Source organism: Carassius carassius, chromosome 41 (assembly GCF_963082965.1).
Source record: "Carassius carassius chromosome 41, fCarCar2.1, whole genome shotgun sequence".
Classification (NCBI taxonomy): Eukaryota; Metazoa; Chordata; class Actinopteri; order Cypriniformes; family Cyprinidae; genus Carassius; species Carassius carassius.
This window is the reverse complement of record NC_081795.1, coordinates 11,531,163-11,552,327: the sequence shown is the minus strand read 5'-3', so window position 1 is coordinate 11,552,327 and position 21,165 is coordinate 11,531,163. Positions and strand designations below refer to the sequence as shown.

Here is a 21,165-nt window from a genome sequence, read left to right as displayed (position 1 = left end):
ACAGTGTTTAATTTTTATTTTTTATTTTAGTTTTCCACACCATGAAAATGAGAAGTGTTACTTACAAAAGCTGTGATTATAAACCTTCACATAACATCTGCCGGGTTTTATGAAGTGTTTTGCATGGAAACTGGAACATCTGTATCCAGTCATGTGAAGTGGGTTCCTGTTTCATTGGAGTGATCTCAAGCCTTTAAATTAACCTTACTTATGACTCGCCTACTTAGGACTGTAGGGGGGGAAGTCTCTTTCTATGTCCAAAATTTAGCCAAAAGTAAAAAATAATAATAATAATAATAAGTTGAAAAGTTCTTGTAAATCATCCCTCTTTCACTGATCAAATGGCTCTGATTTTTTGTTTCTGTTTATTTTTGTATGTTTTTATACATATTATGGAACAAAATAACAACTGACTGTACTCTTTCAGCAGGCACTCCTAATGTATAAATATCTAAGAATGTACATACAATTTGTATTAGATAAGGCTTAAATGTATGTATATATGAGGTTTATCTATGATAGAATAGATCTTTGTTCATTTCACACTGTCTGTTAATATCAATGATATGGATCATCTAAAACAGTTATGTACTTGGTCCCCATATGAATGTTGTCCGTATTGACTGAAATATTGCCATTTTAATGTTATTAGCAAAAGCTGCCAAAAACATCACAGTTGGTCACATGACATATTTTCATTGTGAGTGAATGTTTCAGTGTTTCGCTGTCTCCAACTGAACAACATTATTTTTGGAACAACATTTATTGATTTTTTTTTTTTTCAGACCAATAACACTGATATAATTACAGGTGTTACATTCATATTAAATTATCCAAAATAATTTATCCATGAGCAGTTAAGTAACATGACAAGTGCTATAAAAGACATTTCAGAGAAGTAAAAAAAAAAAGAATAGTTTTGAGGTTTTTATTTTTATTTATGTATTTATTTATTGTCTGATGGATTCAGTTAAGCGCTCACAGAAGAAATCTGTCTTAAAAGTTTTAAGGGGACTTGGCTGTCTGGGATTATCATGGTTCAAAATGATATATTTTTACTTAATTGTACTGTACTGTATTTATTTACCACAACATTATCATAGCATATCTTAATTAAAAATGATGTTCCATCAGATTGCTCTGTTTTATTTGTTATTCGCAAACTTTTTTTATCCGGTTTAAGGATTTGGGGTAATTTTATTTCCTCTTTTTTTTAAATACTTCTTTGCTGTGCTTTAGAGAAAACATGGCCTGCAGGCTTGAAGAGTTCGTGTTGTTCTGTCAGACTAACACTCGGAGGAGCAGCGCTCCTCTGCACCTCAGTGCGCATGCGCAGACTTTATTCCAACCCCGCTAGAGTCGAGTCAGAGGAGGGCAACGCCAGCCAGTTAGCATAGCTACTAGCAATGGCTTTTCATAACAATACCTTTGCTCTTCACTGCTGTCATCTGAGCACCATCCACGAGTGTTTCTGCACATGAGGACCTAACCACCGACAATCAATCCAGCAGAGCTACTTTGCAACAGCGAGCGCTTTTTTAGCCAGTATGCGATGGGGACAGACAGCTGTGGATTTCTACACGAATCTTTGCAGGCGGCTGCTGCTGAAGCAGAGGATGCTGCTAGGCTAGCGAGCTAGGCCTTTAAATCCCACAGGAACCCTTCAATACTAAACCAGACAGCAACTTCCAATTAAAATAGGGAATATTTTTGCACTTAAATTAAAGTTTGAGCGATTCGTCAGCTCTCGTTCAGCACCAGACATCTGGCGAGCGGTTTGCTTTTGTTTGTTGATAGCTGCTAGCTAGCCGAGCATCGAGCAGCCAATCCGCTATCTTGTTTGATAATCGACCCGTTCACTATTTCCAGAACTGCTTCAAGACAGCAGGTAAACCCGACTGGGTTTGGATAGGAAAAAACTGTTGTCGGATTGTGTGTTCATGCTACATTTCAGCAGTGTGAATGTGGGACAAAATGGAGACCCCGAAGATCCTGTACGATTTGGACACGTCTGGGGGCCTAATGGAGGTAAGTTAAGCCTGTCTGCCCTTCAGCTGTGCCTCGAATCACTGTCTTGTCAGAGTATGCCTTTATTAGGGATACTGAGTCATAATAAAAGCAAATTGCAGAATGGAAAACAATTCGTTTGTGGATATTTGCTTTGGTGAGTCTATGCACTGCTGGATTGGGCCTGTTGCAGAAATTGCCTGCCTGGAAAGTACAACCGAGGACACATTTCTCTCTCTCTCTCTCTCTCTCTCTCTTTCTCTCTCTCTCTCTCTCTCTCTTTCTCTCTCTCTCTCTCTCTCTCTCTCTCTCTCTCTCTCTCTAGCTGATTAGATCTGATATGACTTGGAAAAAGTTTGACCTCCTCATAGTTGTATGTGAGCACGTCTCTCTAATGTCATCCTTCATGTTAATCCAGAATCTGCATTGTTTGTGTGTCAGATTAGCATGACATCCAAAATGTGCAGTGGTAAGGTTGGAAATTGAAAGTGTGAAGCAACTCTCCATTGACATCTGTCGGGAGATCTTTGTGTAACTACATTTTTGCTTAAAATGTATTTGATAATCTGTTCCAGCAAATTCAGCAGCTGCTCGCACCCCCACGCTCTGAGGATGGAGAGAAGAGACGCAAACCAGAGAGGGAGACCAGAAGAGGGGGCCGAGCCACGAACCACGACACCTGCGATAGCTGCCGCGAGGGAGGAGATCTGCTCTGCTGCGATCACTGTCCCGCTGCTTTTCACCTGCAATGCTGGTATGCTTCCAATGCGTTTCTGTATCTTGCCTGGTTTAACATTTGACTGAATTTTTCTTTTAGATTTATGTACATGTCTGCTTATGGTGCTGATTTTTACATTTCTCAAAGATTGTTATCTGGTTGGCTGATGTGGCTTAAGAGGGTGATTTGTGGACTTCTTGAAAGCACTTAGTAGTAGTGGTTTGCACCAAATACAGTTGTTTTATAGCAAATTAACTTATAAAAAAAACATTAAATGACAACTAATGCATTATTGTTCAAAAGTTTTAGGGTTTTTAATAAATGGTTTTGAAAAGTCTCTAATGCTCACAAAGGCTGCACTTATGTCAGAAGTACTGTAACATTGTGAAATAATATTATTTAAAATAACCCATTTTTATATGTTGTCAAATGTTGTGTGTTTAGAGCTTTCAAAGAATTAACTGTTTGTTTAATTGCTTCCAAAATAAAAGTTTTTGTTTGCATATAATATGTGTGTGCATGTTTATTATGTATTTAATTACACTTTAAACAAAAACTTTTGTTTTGGATGTGATTAATCCTTTGACAGCACTAAATGTATTCCTTTGTCAAATATAAATTTTCAGCATCATTACTCCAGTCTTCAGTGTCACACAATTCTTCAGAAATCATTCTAATATGATGATTTGGTACTCAGGAAACATATCTTATTATCAGATTTTAAAAACAGTTGTGCCATTTAATATTAACGGTACTGCCACTATTGCTGTCACTACACAGAAGCTACAGTCAGTTTGACAGTTGTCACATGTAGAAACTTAATGCTGAAAACTTATCACACATAATCAATGTAGATTTCATGATTACTAACATTGTATTTTGTTTTTGTGCACATCACCACTTCCTCATCCAACAACAGAGACAAAAAAAATCACCTAGAAATGGGCATTTAAAAAGTTTTTTGTTCACTATACTTCTTAGCTCTAACAGTCTGAGCTTTAAATAAAGTCTTAAGAACAAAAAATGTCCTTTCAGGTTGTTTTCTGTATAGTTACCCTCATAATTCCTCCCACTCTGAAGCCACAGCTGGGTCCTGTAGTTTATCATAGAGACTTTGTTTGGATGGAATCACTCCTGCCTTATTTCATTTGAGGTCCATTTAATCCAGACTCTTGGTTTTTACTGCTATTGTCCTGTTCTTATCACTAAGGGGAAGTAAATGTATTGTTATTCAACAACTCTGTACTGAGGGGAGATTTGTTTGGATGTACTTCACATGAAATCGATCCAGCCTTTCTCTTGGCTGATGTAATATAAAGCTAGTCTACACTGACTGTATGGCAAAGATGGAAAGAAAGAATGGTATTGTGTAATATATCAATACAATTTCCTCATTTGCACCATGCAACCTAAAGATTGCAAAGAATCCTTGTTGTTCAGTTTTAGATTTGGTGAGACCGAGATGGTTTCAGTGTGACTGCAGCATTGTGGATTTTATTTTATTTATTTTTTGCATCTAGCACATGAATAAAACCTTTAAGCTTTCACTGTGTTTTTTATGCAAAAATATTTATTTCTACAGAGAAGTTAAATATTTAAAAAAATGTGTAAAAAGCAGTATTGTGTTCTGAAACATTTGTTTCTTCACAGTAATCCACCTTTGAGCAGAGAGATGCTGCCCCCTGGTGACTGGATGTGTCATCGCTGCAGTGTGCGCAAGAAGGTTGGAAGAGTCATGTTTGCCATTGCGGTCTTGTTTTTGGAAACTGTACTGTTCTACTGTTTATCTATTCACAGTTAAAGGAATAGTTCACCCGAAAAGTGTCTGCTTTTATAGTAAAAATAAATAAATAAATACAGGCTTGGAACAACATGAGGATGAATAAATGACAAGAATTTGTAATTTTGTAGGCTCTACTAGGCTATCCCTTTAATTTCCTGAGAAAGACACTAGATGCATGCCTTTTCCAGAAAGGATACAATCCCAGATTGAATTTTTTGAAGCACAATTAAAAAAAATAAAAATACTTACAGAAATGTTCAAACTTGCATTTCATTCAGTGTCTAAAACATCAATAGAACTTGTCAAATAATTAATATACTCAACAAGTGTGCTATGATTTTTTTTGTTAGAGTAAACGATACTTTTAATTAATGCTAATTAGAGTACCTTTTAGCTAAGCAGCATGTTAACGGTTGCCTTCGCAACCTTGCTTACTAGTTTAAGGAGCAGAGCTGTAGTGTGTAATTTTCTGGTTCTTTAGAAGCATGAGCAGAAGGCAGAGCAGGTGAATGGGGCGTTGGAGCGGCAGTTGTCCAAGCGGGCTTCCTCCCCTGCTGCGGAGCTGGAGCTTGGAACTCTGCGTCTGGACGGGCTGCCCTCTGCCACATCAGGAGGCCTGAGACTTGCCGTCGCGCAAGTCCGTCTTCTGGAGCGACGCACAAGCAGCCGTCCTGGTACGCCCACTTCAAATGCATCCACTGACACGCCTACACCGTCAGAACACAATGACGTTGATGAGGACCTGATGGACGTTGAAGAGGAAGTACAGGGCTCTGAGTCTGAGAGTGCCACACCTCGCCTGAAGAAACCTTTTCAGTTGCTGATCACCGCGGCCATGGAGAGAAACCCGACGCAGTTTCAGCTACCCAGTGAGCTTACGTGCACCACTTCACTGCCAGGTGAGGTTTTCCCACACTATTATGTTAAGTGTTTAAAGTGTGCTTTGTGTTTTTATTTTTTATAGTTACATTTTTATTTGTGTGTATCTACAGGCAGCAGTAAGCGCAGAAGGAAAGAGGAGGCAATGGGCAAGAATGTGAAGAGGCCACAACATGAGCTGGATCCCAGCGGTCTGGTCCCTCTGCCAGTGAAAGTGTGCTTTACCTGTGGCAAGTAAGTGCCCGAAAACATTGCGCACACACTGACAGTATCATATTAATTATTGGCTGAAATAGAATTATGCAGTCATGATTTCAAAACCCAGAAGACTAATTTGCTATGGTTTCCCTCAAGATTTTCCTGTAGAATTTTTATGATAGGGTTTTCCCATTTATAAGTTAAATAAGCTCTGTGGAGCAGTTATGTTTATTTGTAAATACCATCTATAATAGGTTATAAATAATATGAAAATAACACTGTGACAGAATTTTAATGTCCATGCATCTCTAATGGAGTCCCATATTGATTGATTGTCAGTATTGTTGCACAGTATATCAGGTTCCTCTCTCTTTTTGCTCCATAGGAGCTGCAGGGTAGCTCCTCTGATCCAGTGTGATTACTGTGCGCTCCTGTTCCACATGGACTGTCTGGACCCCCCTCTCACTGCCATGCCCACTGGGAGATGGATGTGTCCCAACCACGCCGAACACATGGTGGTTGGTGTCTTGTCTTTGATCTCTTGTTGTTCATGTTAGGGATGTTAAACACCACACATTATTATTTTGCCACCAATAATAAGAGTTTTCTTTCTCTGTTGAGTTAATGTAGTATTTGTCACTTTTTAGTCATATTCAAGTAGCTCATTGAATTTAGTCTTTTAGTTTATGATTTCCTTACACACTCATGAAATTATGGACTATAAAATGAACACATTGTCTTTACATCCTAGCTAAACCAAAATAGCGTGCCCCTCAGCACACGTTGCCAGCTCTTCGATCAGTTCCAGGAAGGATTGTCCCAACATGCAGTCAAAGTGGACTTCCTGCGCTGGGTTCACCGCCAGCACCATCCCAATCGCAGAGGTGTTCGCCACATCAAGAAAAAGACATTGAAGGTGGCATCTCATTGAGCAACGTGTTTTTTTATTTTTTATTCTCAATTTCGAAATTTCAGTGGCTAAAGTTTACACTTGTGAGTGCGATTTCTATAACGGTCATTAAATTACAGGAAAAAAATCACATAATTACCAGAAAGATTCCTATGCAAACACAGCAGTTTTGAATTATGATTTTGTTACTTTTATATGTGTTTGTAGGTCCCCAATGCCATTAAAAATCACTACCAAAATCCCCCTTTGCTGGTGGGTCAGGTGGGTCTTCGCAATGGAGAGCTGGTCACAAACGGTTTCATGGAACAAGAACGTTCTTCTCGACATTTAACTAGCGAAGAGGAACAAGAGGAGGTAAATGCACTGTATAAAGTGACTGTGCAACAAATCTAGCTGCTGTAGTATTATTTTAAATGCAAAAGTATTTTGTATCATTCTATTTTTTTTTTTTCACAGTGGCTTCGTCATGTCATTGCACTTCAGTGTAGTATTATGAAACATTTATCTGCTAAGCAGATGTCATCTTGCCTCCGGGACTCGGATATGTCAGATGTGAAGACACCGGAATCTATGGAGATGCAGGATATCAGCTCTCAGGATTCTGAGTGCCTCCAGCCTAGTGGTACTCAAGTTGGCCCCCAGGGGGCCCCTGTGCTACCCTCTCTGGCACCTGAACAGCCTGAAAGCTGCAGAGAAAAATCTTGTCAGGGTGATGCTGACAGTCCAGCGGAGAAGGGCACGGGAGTGAATGGGCCAGTGGTGTGTGACAGGCCCAGCAGCCCCTCTAGACTACAAACACCAGCACTCTCAGAACCAGCCCTGCCCAACCATGTAGACATAAAGACTGAGAACAGCATTCCCCTCAGCTCCTGTATGCAGAGAGATACTCCTTCATCTACCAGCCTTGCTTCAGACCTGCCTGCCCATCATAACAGCTCAGCTTCAGGACTGAACAGCAGCTTGTCGTCTCAAAGTAAAGGTAGTTCAGCCTACATCACTCTATACATTATTTTCTTTTTGCTGTGCTCTAGAATTAACAATCACCATAATCCTCAGTATCCCCACAGACAATTGGGTAATGATGACCACTGATCTATATATAACTGGATTGCTCATCGCGTTCTAAAGTGTTCGATCCGGTGTACTAATCCCTACCAGCAGAGAGCACCATTGAGTCACATTGAAACCGCTGTCCTAAAATAACTCAATTTGAAGCAAATCAGTCAAACGGGACTCGTTTTTGTGTTATGTGTAATAAATTAATGTTTACTTCAGATGTTATCTGCAGTGTTTATGGTCTTTTGGGGCAGGATAAGCGATATATTTAAATCGTTTAGGTGTGTGTCTTCTGCGCACTGATGAGACCGGTAACGATCCAACACAAAATATACCTTATTTCTTTATGAACATAATTATTCAGGAATTATTAAACATGAACGTATTAGTATCAGAAATGGATTTGAATTTATTACGATGAATAATACAATTATGTTGTTAATATTGCTTTGATGAAATTAAAAGCTTAACTTACTATCTGGGAAATGTAATGGATAATGTGTGTGTATATATATATATATATATTGTTTGATAAATACAATAAGAAATTTTTCCCCCTCAAAATTACTATTATATATAATATATAATTATATAATTGTTAAAAAACTGAATCATTTAGTAGAATGTGAATCTGAGAGTGTTCCAAAGCCAAAACCTAATATCAGTTTTGCAAATTAAAGTGGAGTTTGAGTTCTTTCTTCGGTCCACAGAATTGACTGTTTATGTCTCGTTTTTCCAGAGAGCAAAGTGAGCCCTGATGTGGTGCCTGCTGGGAAAGGCTCAGTGCTCCCATCCTCTATAGGCAGCTTATACAGCTACATCAAGAATGTGGTTCAAGGCGATGCAGGTAAGAGACCCATTACAGTCAGACTTGTTTTTTGAATGAAATAATTCAATAATGAATAGAAATGATAGTCTTGCACTGGTTTTGAGGAATGAAATTCTTTGTGTTGTAGAAGTGGACATCAATGTGCTGGATGAGGAGCTTATCAGACTCCTGGCTTGGCAAAGGATCCAACAGCTGTTGTCTCCCAAATCACTTCAACCCTCAAGTAAATGTGGGATTCCTCCAGCCATAACTGCCTCGCTTCCTAAACCTTCCCCTAATGCAGACGGTAACAAAACTCGCCCATTACGTCATTTTGAGGATGTGCTGTTGCCCTTCTAATCATAATATAGCAAGTCTTTGCTCTTTTGCAGCACAAAAAAGGGACGTACAAGCTCGAGCAGTACTGTGTCCTTTAACAGGAAAAGGGGCTGCTATCAACATGTGCTTAAGGACCCTGTACATCGGAACAGGTGCAGTTTGCTACAAGCGACATTACATTTGCATTATTTTGAAAACGATTCGTTGAGGTTCATGCTTTGTTTTTGTTTCAGGTGCTGAAATGGATGTGTGCCTTACAAACTACGGTCATTGCAATTATGTTTCTGGGAAACATGCCTGCATCTTTTATGATGAAGTGAGTTTTATCCATAATTATGCTTCATTAAAGGCGCTCGGGATGCTCATTTTAATTGAAATGTCCAGATTTTATGGATAAAGGGAGATGAATGCTTCTGAATGTTATTCATTCTCTTGTAGAACACGAAGCATTATGAGCTTCTGAACTACAGTGAGCATGGGACGACTGTAGATAACGTGCTTTACTCATGTGACTTCTCCGACAAACCAAACATCACTTCACCCTGTGGGCTCACGTCCAATGTACAAAACAGCATCAGTGAGTACCGCCCATATCTTGTTTTTGTAATGCGTGATATGATTGTAGTAATGCATTATAACTGGTATGGTAAATCCACAGGAGGTAACAGGTCAAGGACACCGCTTGGTGAGATGCGTGCAGAGACAGTGATGGTGCCCGCAGGTGGTATGATGAGCAGCCAGGCTCAAGGAGGACCCAAATCACCCTGCAACTGTAAAGCTAGCAGCTCCAGCCTGATAGGGGGCAGCGGAGCCGGCTGGGAAGGCACTGCATTGCTCCACCACAGCAGCTGCATCAAAGTGGGCTGCATGCAGTTCCTGTTCAGCATCACAGAGTTTGCTGGCAACCAACCCAAAAAAGAGGAGACGTCCACCAACGTTAGCCAAGAAGAGACTGAAACGGTTGACGCACAGACTCCCAAACTCCACCAAATACCAGTGCTACAGTCCAAGTCTGTATCATAACCCCTCTTCTCCTTCAAAATTTCAATGGACAGTAAATGCAGTTCGGATAAGAGGAACTTTGATAAAGCGGTTAATTCATTCATTTATATAGAGGTATTTTGGGGGCTGGGTGTTACGGACAAAGTGTTTGCACATTACATTTCTATCATTTTTTTTTTTTATGCAAAACCTTTTGACTGAGAAGCAAACGTTCAATTTTCCCCTAAACCTCACTTGATGACACCACACCCTGTATACTTTGTGTCAGTACAAGGAGTTTTTATGTACTCTTTTGAACAATATATTTACTCCACAAAATATTTTGTTATAAAAACGTATTGTTCTTTTTCTGCAGTTTTTGCACACTAGGTAACTATATGCAGAAGTGCATACATGTGCAAATACCTTTGTAGGATTTACTAGCAGAACCATTGTGCGTTCTAGTTTCTTCTAGAACTGTCCATTTCTCTGTAGTGTTAGAACCTCTGCAGCCTTCGTTGTGAAGTTCATTTGTGTATAAAGCTAGTTGTTCAACTAAAATTGTCTCTTTTGGTCATGTACATGTGACTGAAGTGTCTTTTTATCAGCAAGAAAACATCTGACATCTATGTCATTACATTGTAAATATATAAAGATTTTTAAATACCAGACTATGGCATGGTTTTTGTTTATAATTCAACCAGAAATTAAAATTCTGACACTTACTCATAATCGTATTGTTCCAAATCTGTATGACTTTTGCCAAAATTAAGACTTTTTTCAAAATATCTTCTTTTTGGGTTGACAGAAGTAAGCCATTACATTTAGAAATGAAATTTGTGTGAAAAAATGCTTCCTCATGTAAGCTTGTGAAATTTCCGCAACAAAGTAGTTATTTGCTGGAGTTGTTGGGGGAATACTACTATGGAAGTCAATGGCTACCTTCAACTGTTTGGTAATCAACATTCTTCTAAATATCTTAATTTGTCTAAAGAAGAAAAAAAACTAACTCTTACAGATTTGGGGCAACTTGAGAGTGAGTAGGCTTAAATCATTTAAATTTATATCGGGTGTACTTTCCCTTTACCAATGTGTGTAAAATTGAAGAGATAACTTAAGTTACACGTGAATTTTGGGTTGCACTTTATTTTACAGTACGAGTATTACATGTACTTATAGTGTACTTGCAGTGTATTTATCTAAGAAAGTTTTGGTAATACGAGGTAACTACATGGGGTAGGGTTAGGTTTAGGGGTAGTTTCAGGGGTAGTACCTGGTTATTACATAGTTATTGTAATTACTATAATAAGTACATAGTATGTACATGAGTAACAGGACTGTAAAATAAAGTGCTACCAAATTTTGTTTAGCAGATGGTGAGGGCTTATTACAAGCAAGTGAGTTGATTACAATCACTACTGAATGTGTGCCTTTTCCCCCTCTTTTTTTTCTTATAAAAATTCAATTATGTTGCTGCTATTATTCACAGCCTACTTTATGTATTGGGATTATTAAGTAAAGTCATCTGATTTTCCAGTCACCACAGCCGTGGTTTCTACTGAAATATTAGTCACTGTAATATTCAGACATTGGATTCATGTGGTCCCAACCATGAGTCTTTTATAGAAATAAATGTTAAACCTTTAATACTGTGATCATTGTACCCGGTTATCAGTGTTATTACTGACAATTAGACATCGCAAAAGCAGCTCGTCCTGTTGATCCAGTTACTGCAACCTGTTGGGCTTGGCAAGCATTGTAACCCCGGAATAGACACTGGGATATTGTGCAGTGTTGTTTTCTTAGCCTTTGTTTGTTGTAATTTCACATTCGAAATGGCAGAAGAGATATTGTTGATCGCGGGTGTTGCGATTGCGGTGCTGATGATATTTCGTATTTATGTACGTGGAGCGCAATGCAAAAGTAAGGCTAAACTGCATGGCAAGACGGTCATCGTTACAGGTAAACGCGCCACTTTATATTTCTTTTTTAAGAACCATTTTCAAGTCTACGTTTGTGAGTCGTTTAAAGCACACTTCATGTAAACTTTGTGCAGGTAGTAACACGGGCATCGGTAGAGCCACAGCGGCGGATTTAGCGCGGAGAGGCGCGCGAGTCATTCTGGCCTGCCGTAACCAAATACGCGGCCAAGCTGCTGTCGCTATCGTGCAACGAGTGAGAGAGCATTGCCTTAAAATCTATTTGCCTGTGAGTCTAAGCTACTAAATGAATCTTATTATAATTATAGATCATATGTTTTGGTTTTCAATAAGGAAAGTGGAAGTAAAAATGTGGTGTTCATGGAGCTGGATTTGGCCAATTTGAAGTCAGTGCGCTCCTTTGCAGAGACCTTTCTCAAGACAGAGAGAAGACTGGATATTCTCATCAACAATGCAGGTTTCGTTTAAATCTCAAGCATATCATATCACATCAAATCTAATATAGGCCTCTTTAATTCTGTAATTATATACACTAGCATTCAAAAGTTAGGAGGTGGCAAGATTTTTGTTTTTGAAAGACGTCTCTTCCAACGAATTATGCATTTCTTTGTTCAAAAATACAAAATAGGCCTATTTAAAATATTTCTTTGCTACTTTAATATTTTTCTAATGTAATCCAGTCTTCAGTGTCAAATGATACAGAAATTATTCTAATATGCTGATTTGTTGCAAAAAATTTTATAATGATAATATTGTTGCGGAAACTGATAGTTTTTCAGTTTTTTTTTTATTTTTATAAGAACATTTGAAACCGAAATCTTGTAACATTATCTCTTTCCTGTCATTTTTGAACAATTTAATCCTTTAATAAAAGTATAAATTTTCTTCTTTAATCTTATTCATCCAAAACGTTTGGAAGTTAATGTATATTAATATATATCAATTAAAAACCCACAATATTTAGTGTGGGCTCTGTTGTATATCACTACATGTAAAACCATCCTGCTGCTGGTTTTGTGAGGAATGTTTAAACAAAAAGTATGCCAACTCAACATTTCAGACAGACATCTATATCAAGTCCATCTATAATGCATGTAATCTGTATTTCAGGAGTTTATATGCAGGGCACTACTGATGATGGTCTTGGTCTTATGTTTGGTGTCAACCACCTTGGTCACTTCCTTCTGACTAACCTATTGTTGGACAGATTGAAAGAGTGTGTGCCAAGCCGCATTGTCACTGTATCTTCATATTTACATAATTATGGGAACCTTGACTTTGACACACTTCGCACTCACAAGGAGTTTGGAGTAGGTGAGTCTCCTGCGAGTGTCTTCTGGATATATTCAAACAGCAAACTGTGTAATGTGCTCTTCACACATGAGCTCGCAAGGAGGCTACAAGGAACCAATGTGACCTGTTACAGCCTCCACCCAGGTCTGTGTCCCTCTAACATCATAACTGGTATTTTAGTTTAGTATAACATTTCATATGTAGACACAGTTTGAATCAACACAACTCATTTTAAGAATTAAAGCATAAACCATGTGTATTTTTTTAATGACTTGCCATCCATAACAACACGTTTGTTTCAACAGGTGCTATAAACTCTGATCTGACCCGTAATATGACTAAAATGTCCAGAAGGTTATTGAAACCCATCGCAGCTCTGTTCTTTAAGGATGTAGAGGCCGGTGCCCAGACGACTCTACACTGTGCTGTGCAGGAGGGCATTGAATCCCTGAGTGGCAGGTATTTCTCCAACTGTGATGTGCAGAAAGTGAAACCCAAGGCTCAAGATGATGCTGTGGCCAAAAAGCTATGGGAAGTGAGTGAGACATTATGCGGTCTGTCCTGAATCATGAATTGGATACTAGCACTCAGAATATGTTGTTCTTATTGCACAAATTGCAGGTGTAACAATGTCAATTATATGTTTTACTAAAATCATCTGTCTTTTACTGATTCATGAAAAGAAAATAAGACATAGTTGGAGTACAACACATTTAATTGTTTGTTATATTGTCATATTCACTTGAAATAAAACCCTAACATTTTTTTTAATTCAGTGACGCAATCATTAAAAAAAACATCATTAAAGTTTCTCAAAATAATTTGTCTTTGTTTTACTGCAGAAATTATATTGCAATTTCTAAGAGTAATATGATGAAAGATTTGATCAAATTAAGTAACCTGCTTGTTTCAGTATAAAGAGAAGATAAAATACTCAAATGCCTAAAAATGTATCTTTTTGTGATCTTTAAAGGGTCTTTAAATGTCTGTTTATAAGGAAGATCACTACTAGAGATGTGATAATACAATACAAATTGTGTACGTATTTTGTTTTTGCTATAAACATTTAAGTAAATTGTTACTTTTTGCTGTAGGTGCTCATGTTGTTGTTGTTTTTTTACTTTTTTAGACAAATATAATTTTTTTAAATAATATATGGTTTACAATAAGATTCAATATGTTAACAATAAAAAAAAGCAATACTTTACAGCATTTATGAATCTAGATTACTGCTAATCTCTAAATACAAATGTTTTGTGCAAGATGTAAAACTTAGTATCAATATATTATAAAGAAACATGAGTTAACAGTGAAACTAGTTTAATAAATGCTGTAAAATTGCTCATTATTAGTACATGATACAGCCGTGGCCAAAAGAATCGGCACCCTTGGTAAATATGATCAAAGAAGCTTGTGAAAATTCATTGCATTGTTAATCCTTTCTATCTATCTTTTTTTTTTTTAATTCACAAAAATGTTTCCTTTCCTTGGATAATGAGAATTTAAAATGGGGGGATATATAATAATGAAATAAATGTTTTTCTCTAATACACATTGGCCACAATTAATGGCACCCTTTTATTCAATGCTTTTTGAAAAAAAAACATCAAACTCAATTGTTGCACTTGCACTTTTTGCCATTTTCCAACATTCATAAAAAGGGTTCCTTTATAGGTTTGCTCATTCTTTCAATGGATATGTATTCAGAGTGACCCTGGCTATCACTGTATCCATTGATAGAATGAGCTAACATATAAAGGAATACTTTTTATGAGAGTTGGAAAATGGAACAAAGTACAAGTGCAACAATGGAGTTTTATGTTTTGGGTGATTTTGCTTTTAGTATTCTCCAAAACTATAGAGTAAAATGCCTTGAAAATTAACACAGTGATAGTCAGGCTCACTCTGAATACATATGATTTGAAAGAATGAGCTAACCTATAAAGGTACACTTTTTATGAGCTTTCTGTACAATAAAAACAACAACAAATAAAAATAAAGGAAAGCTCAACAATTTTTCCCATCAAAACATGAACATGACTGTTTTCTACAATTCACACTGAAACAATAATAGACTAATATTACTAATAGCAAATAATGTTTGTTATATAATACTTACTATGTGTTTTTAATGCGCTAACCTATAAAGGTACACTTTTTATGAGTGTTGGAAAATGGAACACAGTGCAATTGCTAGGATGCATTTTGTATTTGGGGTGATTTTGCTTTTAGTTTTCTCCACAACTACACAGTAAAATGTCTTGAAAATGAATGTATTCAGGGTCACTCTGAATATATATGATTTGAAAGAATGAGCTAACATATAAAGGAACACCTCTTATGTGTGTAGGAAAATGGGACAGAGCAGTTGGTAGGATGCATTTTTTTTTTTTAATACACACACAAACATGAAAAAAATGTAAATAAATAAATGAAAATCATTCATATGAACATTTATAAACATTAATAAACGATTTATAATAATTAATGTAGAATACAAACCTTTATGTACAAAAATAAAGTACTTAAAAACTAAAAATTCGTTAAAATAAGCAAAAGTATAAAGTAAACGTGTTTATGACAGCTTATTTATATGCCTTTTGACTGCTCTCAGCACCCGTACCGTAAGTACAAGATTACACGCGCAAGATAATAAAAGTGCGGCTGGCTTGGCCGTGTGTTTTCAATCGCGGCTGGCTTGACCGCATTGTCATACTGGATCTTATTGTAGAATATTAACAGTTGTAGATTTGACCATTATAGTTAGTGAAGCGTGTTTTTTTTTTTTTTTTTTTTTTTGCTTATGACTCGCGAATGTAATGATCGGTTAACTGAAATAAACCAGGCTTGATGACGTATGCAGCCTGCAGATGCACATCAGTTTGTCGAAACGAAAGAGAAAGTGTGTGCTTGGCTCTTGGCTGCTTACCTGGCGAGCTGATTGTCCGACGACGAGATTATACAATATGTTTTGGACTTTTGGTGGTCCTATCCTAGCATTTTTATGCTTAGGTATTTGTAAATATTGCTTGTATAGATTATTTCTGGCATGTCACCGTTTAATTTTTCCCTATCCTTTAACTTACGCCTCTACTCGTATTATGTAATATAATGCAAGATGTGTATTTTATATATAAATCATAAGTATTAGGTAAATTAATGCGTAATATTTTGAAGAATACAACTATCAGAGGAGTTTAAAGTCACTTTTATATAGCAAGGTTGTTTATCATGGAGATTGTGTATACGAGGACTTTTATTTTCAGTTTCGTTTAGCTCCACATTTCATTTCCAATTAATTGAGTATTGGGTTTATTTATAATGTTATTATTCTCTTTATTTGCTGGTTTGTTTGTTTTGAGCAGGTGTAACTGACTCACAGTCTCTTTATGATGTTCAGTGGCTTCCTTGTCTGTTTGTGGATGAGCATGTTCGTTTAAATGAAGAAAGCCACATAGAAACCAAGTATATCAACAGAGAGGCTGTGCTTCAATTTGGAAATGTCGGCGACAAGCCTATACACCCTACTATTACCTTCCTCGTCAAAGGTGAGTGAAAGTGATTTGAAGTTATAACCTTAATAAAGATTTTTGGTCTTTAATGAATATACTGTGTATTAATTTGTTGTGTATAATAATGCAGCCTCTAAAGTGGATATGAGGCGTTATTTGGAGGGAAGTAAGGATACACTACTCTGTGAGATCCGTAGATACAGCACTAGAGGGATTGTAATGCGCTGGCCTACTGCAGGAGCGCAAGATCTTAACGTCTGGTTCACCTGTACAATACGCCATACGCAAGGCTTGTTTGTAATCACCACCTTCCTCAGACACGCAACTGTATCTCCTGCCCAAGGACAGATTGACTTCATGGAATGGAAAGAAATCAATGATGGGGATCTCTTGACAACATCAGGTAACCATCAATCAGGGGTGTTTCCTCCTAGGAAGCAAGGGAGGCAGTGCCTCCTCCAAAAATTGGAAGAGAATATAATTCAAAAATAAAACAATGCAAATATTGAATTTTCCCAGCATTTTTAAGTAATATTCAAAATTCAAATGACTTGAAAACATGATCAGTTAGGGCTTTTGGTGACAATAAAGATACCTGCAATGTTTACTGAACTTTGATTACTGATTACTTGCTGAACATAGCATTATACATTAATATACATTAAATGTGCAACTGCATTCTAATTATTTTGAAACTAATGTAAAAATGATTAAATAGCACAGACTTGATTAGAAATTACTAACTTGTAATAATTAGAAAATTTTTAATGTAAAAATACAGAACAGAATTGGTTATTGTTGTTTTGTTAATAGTGCATGTAATGTTTATTTATAGTACCTGAACAATACTGAAAAATAAGGTGTTGTTCTTAATTTTTTTAATGAATGTAATGTTTAAAAAGAAACAAACTGGATGAAAAATATATATCATTTAATAAAGAGAACAACAAATACATTAGTTAATGTAAAAATACAAACTAGAAATTGTAAGTAATGTGCATTAATTTAACCTGACAAATACTGAAAAATTGTTTTCTTAAAGTTGTTATATTCTAACAAATGTAAACATGCTTAAAAGGCACTAACTTAATGAGAAAAATACTAAGTATGAATAAATACAACATTAATTACATTGTTAATATAAGCATACAAAAAAAACGATTGTTGTTGTCAACAATAAGTAGAACTGAAACATGAAAAACACAAACTTTGGCTCCTCATTTCAGAGCACCACTGTAGTCAAGGGGCTCTACTTCTACTTTGTCCCCAACCATGTTTTATTTCAGCCTGTCTTCCTTATGTGTTTTCCAGCTGTGATGGTTGTTTTGACTCAGACACCCTCAGTAAAGGTGAAATTATTGAAGGAGCCAAACCTGCACTGTAAGTTTGCAGTGGATCATAAACTGCCTCATGCAACAGTGGAGTGGAGACTGCAGCAGCACGGGGAGCGCAGCAAGCTCTTCAGCTATTCCAGCCGCACAGGGAAGACAGAAGGCAGCGGAGTAGATGTCAAGGCCATCGCTGCAGGAAACGCCTCCATTAAGCTTCCCCCCACCAGAATACACAGCGAGGGCACATATATCTGCTCTGTGATGGTTCCTCCTCTCAATGGCAGCCAGGATATTTCTCTTACCATAAGTGGTGAGATGACTTATTTCTTTGTATAGATAGAAACAGCTAATACATTTTCCAAAATATCTTCTTTTGTGCTACACTGAAGAAACGCATTCTTATAGGTATGGAATGACATGAGGGTGAAAAAATGATGGAATTCTCACTTTCTCTTTCAAAATCCACAGAACAACCCCGTGTGTCTATAAACGTGGGTTCCCCATTGTCTTTGACACTTGGTAAGGGCGAGAAGCTAATATGTGATGCAGAGGGGTACTATCCATTGGACGCAACTATTGAGTGGTACATTGAAGAATCTGGAGGCAGCCCTACGTCTCCGTTACTGGAAAATGTTCGGTACTCCAGTCATCAACATCATAGAGATGGCACATACTCGCACTCAGCCTTGTTCTATCTGGAGCCTGGCCTGGAGGACTCTGGAAATAAGTACACCTGCAGAGTATCCCATAAGTCCTTACTCAGTCCTATCCACAAGAGTTTTTATCTCATAGTTAAAGGTGAATAAGATGCAACACAAATACAGAATTATTTGACCAATTGGGACAGTCCCCAATTATCCTTTAAATTAAATATTACAAATAACCACTAGGTGGCAGGCATGATGTTCCATTATAACAGATTGTCAGCACTCTTCAATATACTTTTTGCTTTGTTTGTTGATCACAGGACCTGACTATACCATGTGGTATTTCATCATAATTGCTATGGGAGTACTTCTTTTTTATATATTTGCTGGTAAGTCATTTGTTGTTTATAAACCACTTTATACATTTTTATCAACTTTATTGTGCATATCTCATTTTAATTGTTATTATTTGATGTTGTTTTTTTTTACATCCTGAAAACATGATGCATCTTATATTCCTATTTGATCTATATGGTCACTTTAGCATGTAACATAAAAATCTTGGTTTTCCACTTAGATGCATATCAAATTTCCAGTTCATTCTCTTTAAAATTAAGAAACGTACATTTGGAAATAGTTTGTTGAGGCACCTCTTTGCATATTTGTGGAATACCATGGCACCTTGGAACATGTACAATAAATGCATAAACATAAACAATTATTAATAACATAAAAATAAATTAAACCATGAACCGTATATTTTCGCTATGTTGACACGTATGTATAAATTATAAATAAATTGTTATATATATTATAAATATATTTGTTATTGTAAATTCATATTTAGCCAAAACAAATCTTGTTTGTAGTCAATTTATTTCAACTGTATTAATATATTTAATTATTTAATAAGTTATTTAATTTTATTTTTATTATACACATATATCCTGATTTATTTTTCTTAGAGAAAACAATGTAATACACATATTTATGATTGTATTATCTCAGAATCGTGCATCCAGGTCACAATATTTTTTTATCACTAGACAGTGATAGTGTGGCTAATAAATAGAATTAATTAAGGCACTCTGTCAAAGTTTAAATGTTATCTGGAACAAAATATTTTTTTCACCTTTCCGTTATTCTATTCACCTGTGCAAGTCTCATCTTCTATTTTTTTTTTCTCTTTTTCAGGTAGAAAATCAGCAAGAAAGGTGAGAATGCAGGTGTAAAAGAATAGTAGCAATAACATTTTTAACAACATCTTTTGTGCAAATTTACATGAACCCCAGGTGTATGAATCTGAGTGAGATGAACGGGCTGTCTGTAATGTTTATGATTGTGTATGTGTGCGAGCTGTATGTACATGTATGTGTAACTATTGACATGTGGAATTGTGACGTTAGTGTGTCTTTGCCATATGTCCAGTCTCACACTGTGTGTTTATTCATGTCTCTTATGTGCAGAGGTTTTTTTGAGAACTCATTCCTGAGGACTTGAAGTAGAGCGTCATGGAAACTGACAACACATCTCTCCCTTCGTCTGGCTTTCTCCCCTCATCCCAACGTTTCCTCCTGCTGCATTTGCCAAGATCAGGTGCTCTTCAAGAGAAAATGGGGAGTGTTATGTGAGGTGTAATTCCAGATCTCATGCTTTATGCCCTAGTTTACTATGGCTGATAAAGCACTGTGGCTCTTTATGAGCTGAAGAAGAACTTGCTTATGACTTTCTGGGTTGTATCATTTTTGGCATCTATTGATTTTAATGTCAATTTGGCATGAATGCAAAGTGCACTACTGATGTTTTGATCATTTTAAGTTATAAAAATAATAATATAATATTGAATGTGAGGAAAGGTATAAATGAGTGTTTTGGCACTTCAGTTGCAAAAAAAAAAAATTATATTTGTAAAATGTTTAGTTTAATGAGTTTTACGTTCTGATTGCATCAAATTGAAATATATCCATCTTCAGAGAACTTTGTGTGATGTTTGCAACGCTGTTTTCCACTCACAGTGAAAGCCAACACCAATGGCCTGAGGGGTTTTTAAGTATTCTTGGCTAAATACTCATCTCTGGACCACAGTGCCCCCCTGTGAGGCATCTCCCTGACTCCCAGTTAGCTACACTATAAACACTTCACTCAGGAATGGCAGCTGTTCCCAAATGGCACTTGGTACATTCCCCTTCTCCCACAGTACCCTCCTCATCTCTCTCACTCACTCTTTCTCATCCCAGCCACAATGTTTTCAAAAGCACAATGGAGCCATTATCAGGAACTTTATATGTGAATTCAGAATCCCTGGTATTATTAGTAATGTTATTGTGCATGCATTGATTGAAATCAACTAGGTTTTGTTTTATTTCAAGGACTATTCAGCGGTGATGCTCACTGGGCTTGTTGTAAACTAGCATGCCTGGTGGGTCAGCAGCCAAAGGAAGGTCAATGCTCAGTGCTCAGCTGCCCTGGGACCCTATGAGGCTTATGCCTTAAAAAAATCAAGAGTCTCTATTACACCAACTGCATAAACGATGGGCCGCCTGCCCGTGCCTCGTGATCTGTTATTAGCCCCGTCAGTTTCCATTTGACCTGATGACATTTTATACAACAAGCGACAGTGGCTTGTTTTATTTCGGCTAATGTGTTGTGGAAGTTAGAAACATTTTTCTAGCACAATTTAATCAGCCGAGCTGAACTAAAGAATGATTGGGGTTGATTAAACCTCTCTGAACCTGGAATAGGCGACCATGTGGCGCTTGTTTC

At 36.9% G+C, this 21,165-nt stretch overlaps 3 protein-coding genes across 4 annotated transcripts; all 3 read left to right on the top strand.

Annotated features, from left to right (window-relative positions):
* Nucleotides 1–1,262: 1,262 nt before the first annotated feature.
* On the top strand, nt 1,263–10,348 carry LOC132122728 (PHD finger protein 12-like). Of its 2 annotated transcripts, none has more exons than XM_059533075.1 (15): nt 1,263–2,028; nt 2,583–2,761; nt 4,376–4,448; nt 4,990–5,407; nt 5,501–5,621; nt 5,971–6,103; nt 6,337–6,501; nt 6,703–6,849; nt 6,952–7,474; nt 8,291–8,398; nt 8,505–8,666; nt 8,752–8,850; nt 8,932–9,014; nt 9,137–9,275; nt 9,357–10,348. In XM_059533075.1, exons 1-15 carry the CDS (start codon nt 1,963–1,965, stop codon nt 9,719–9,721), a joined length of 2,781 nt encoding a protein of 926 aa, XP_059389058.1. In that variant the 5' UTR covers nt 1,263–1,962; the 3' UTR covers nt 9,722–10,348. The 2 variants fall into 2 exon arrangements, with proteins under 2 accessions (XP_059389058.1, XP_059389059.1); XM_059533076.1 differs by having other exon boundaries at nt 1,265–2,028; nt 8,508–8,666.
* A 1,071-nt stretch (nt 10,349–11,419) lies between these two features.
* Nucleotides 11,420–13,999, top strand: dhrs13b.1 (dehydrogenase/reductase (SDR family) member 13b.1). The gene is made up of 5 exons (XM_059533077.1): nt 11,420–11,641; nt 11,736–11,854; nt 11,953–12,076; nt 12,730–13,056; nt 13,218–13,999. The coding sequence occupies exons 1-5, from the start codon at nt 11,515–11,517 to the stop codon at nt 13,475–13,477; spliced, it is 957 nt and encodes a 318-aa protein (XP_059389060.1). The 5' UTR covers nt 11,420–11,514; the 3' UTR covers nt 13,478–13,999.
* A 1,778-nt stretch (nt 14,000–15,777) lies between these two features.
* LOC132122727 (tapasin-related protein-like) lies at nt 15,778–20,379 on the top strand. The gene is made up of 8 exons (XM_059533074.1): nt 15,778–15,924; nt 16,278–16,460; nt 16,555–16,827; nt 17,736–18,065; nt 18,224–18,553; nt 18,723–18,791; nt 19,597–19,616; nt 19,869–20,379. The coding sequence occupies exons 1-8, from the start codon at nt 15,783–15,785 to the stop codon at nt 19,878–19,880; spliced, it is 1,359 nt and encodes a 452-aa protein (XP_059389057.1). The 5' UTR covers nt 15,778–15,782; the 3' UTR covers nt 19,881–20,379.
* Nucleotides 20,380–21,165: the final 786 nt, after the last annotated feature.

Excerpts from the sequence above, each read along its gene's own strand:
- LOC132122728 (XM_059533075.1), top strand. The coding sequence starts at position 1,963 with ATGTGGGACAAAATGGAGACCCCGAAGATCCTGTACGATTTGGACACG. Across the intron at positions 5,408-5,500 it reads GTGCACCACTTCACTGCCAG|GCAGCAGTAAGCGCAGAAGG; the intron begins GTGAGGTTTTCC and ends GTGTATCTACAG. Across the intron at positions 9,015-9,136 it reads CCTGCATCTTTTATGATGAA|AACACGAAGCATTATGAGCT; the intron begins GTGAGTTTTATC and ends ATTCTCTTGTAG.
- dhrs13b.1 (XM_059533077.1), top strand. The coding sequence starts at position 11,515 with ATGGCAGAAGAGATATTGTTGATCGCGGGTGTTGCGATTGCGGTGCTG. Across the intron at positions 11,642-11,735 it reads CAAGACGGTCATCGTTACAG|GTAGTAACACGGGCATCGGT; the intron begins GTAAACGCGCCA and ends AACTTTGTGCAG. Across the intron at positions 13,057-13,217 it reads CTGTTACAGCCTCCACCCAG|GTGCTATAAACTCTGATCTG; the intron begins GTCTGTGTCCCT and ends TTGTTTCAACAG.
- LOC132122727 (XM_059533074.1), top strand. The coding sequence starts at position 15,783 with ATGCACATCAGTTTGTCGAAACGAAAGAGAAAGTGTGTGCTTGGCTCT. Across the intron at positions 15,925-16,277 it reads CCTAGCATTTTTATGCTTAG|GTGTAACTGACTCACAGTCT; the intron begins GTATTTGTAAAT and ends TGTTTTGAGCAG. Across the intron at positions 16,461-16,554 it reads TATTACCTTCCTCGTCAAAG|CCTCTAAAGTGGATATGAGG; the intron begins GTGAGTGAAAGT and ends ATAATAATGCAG.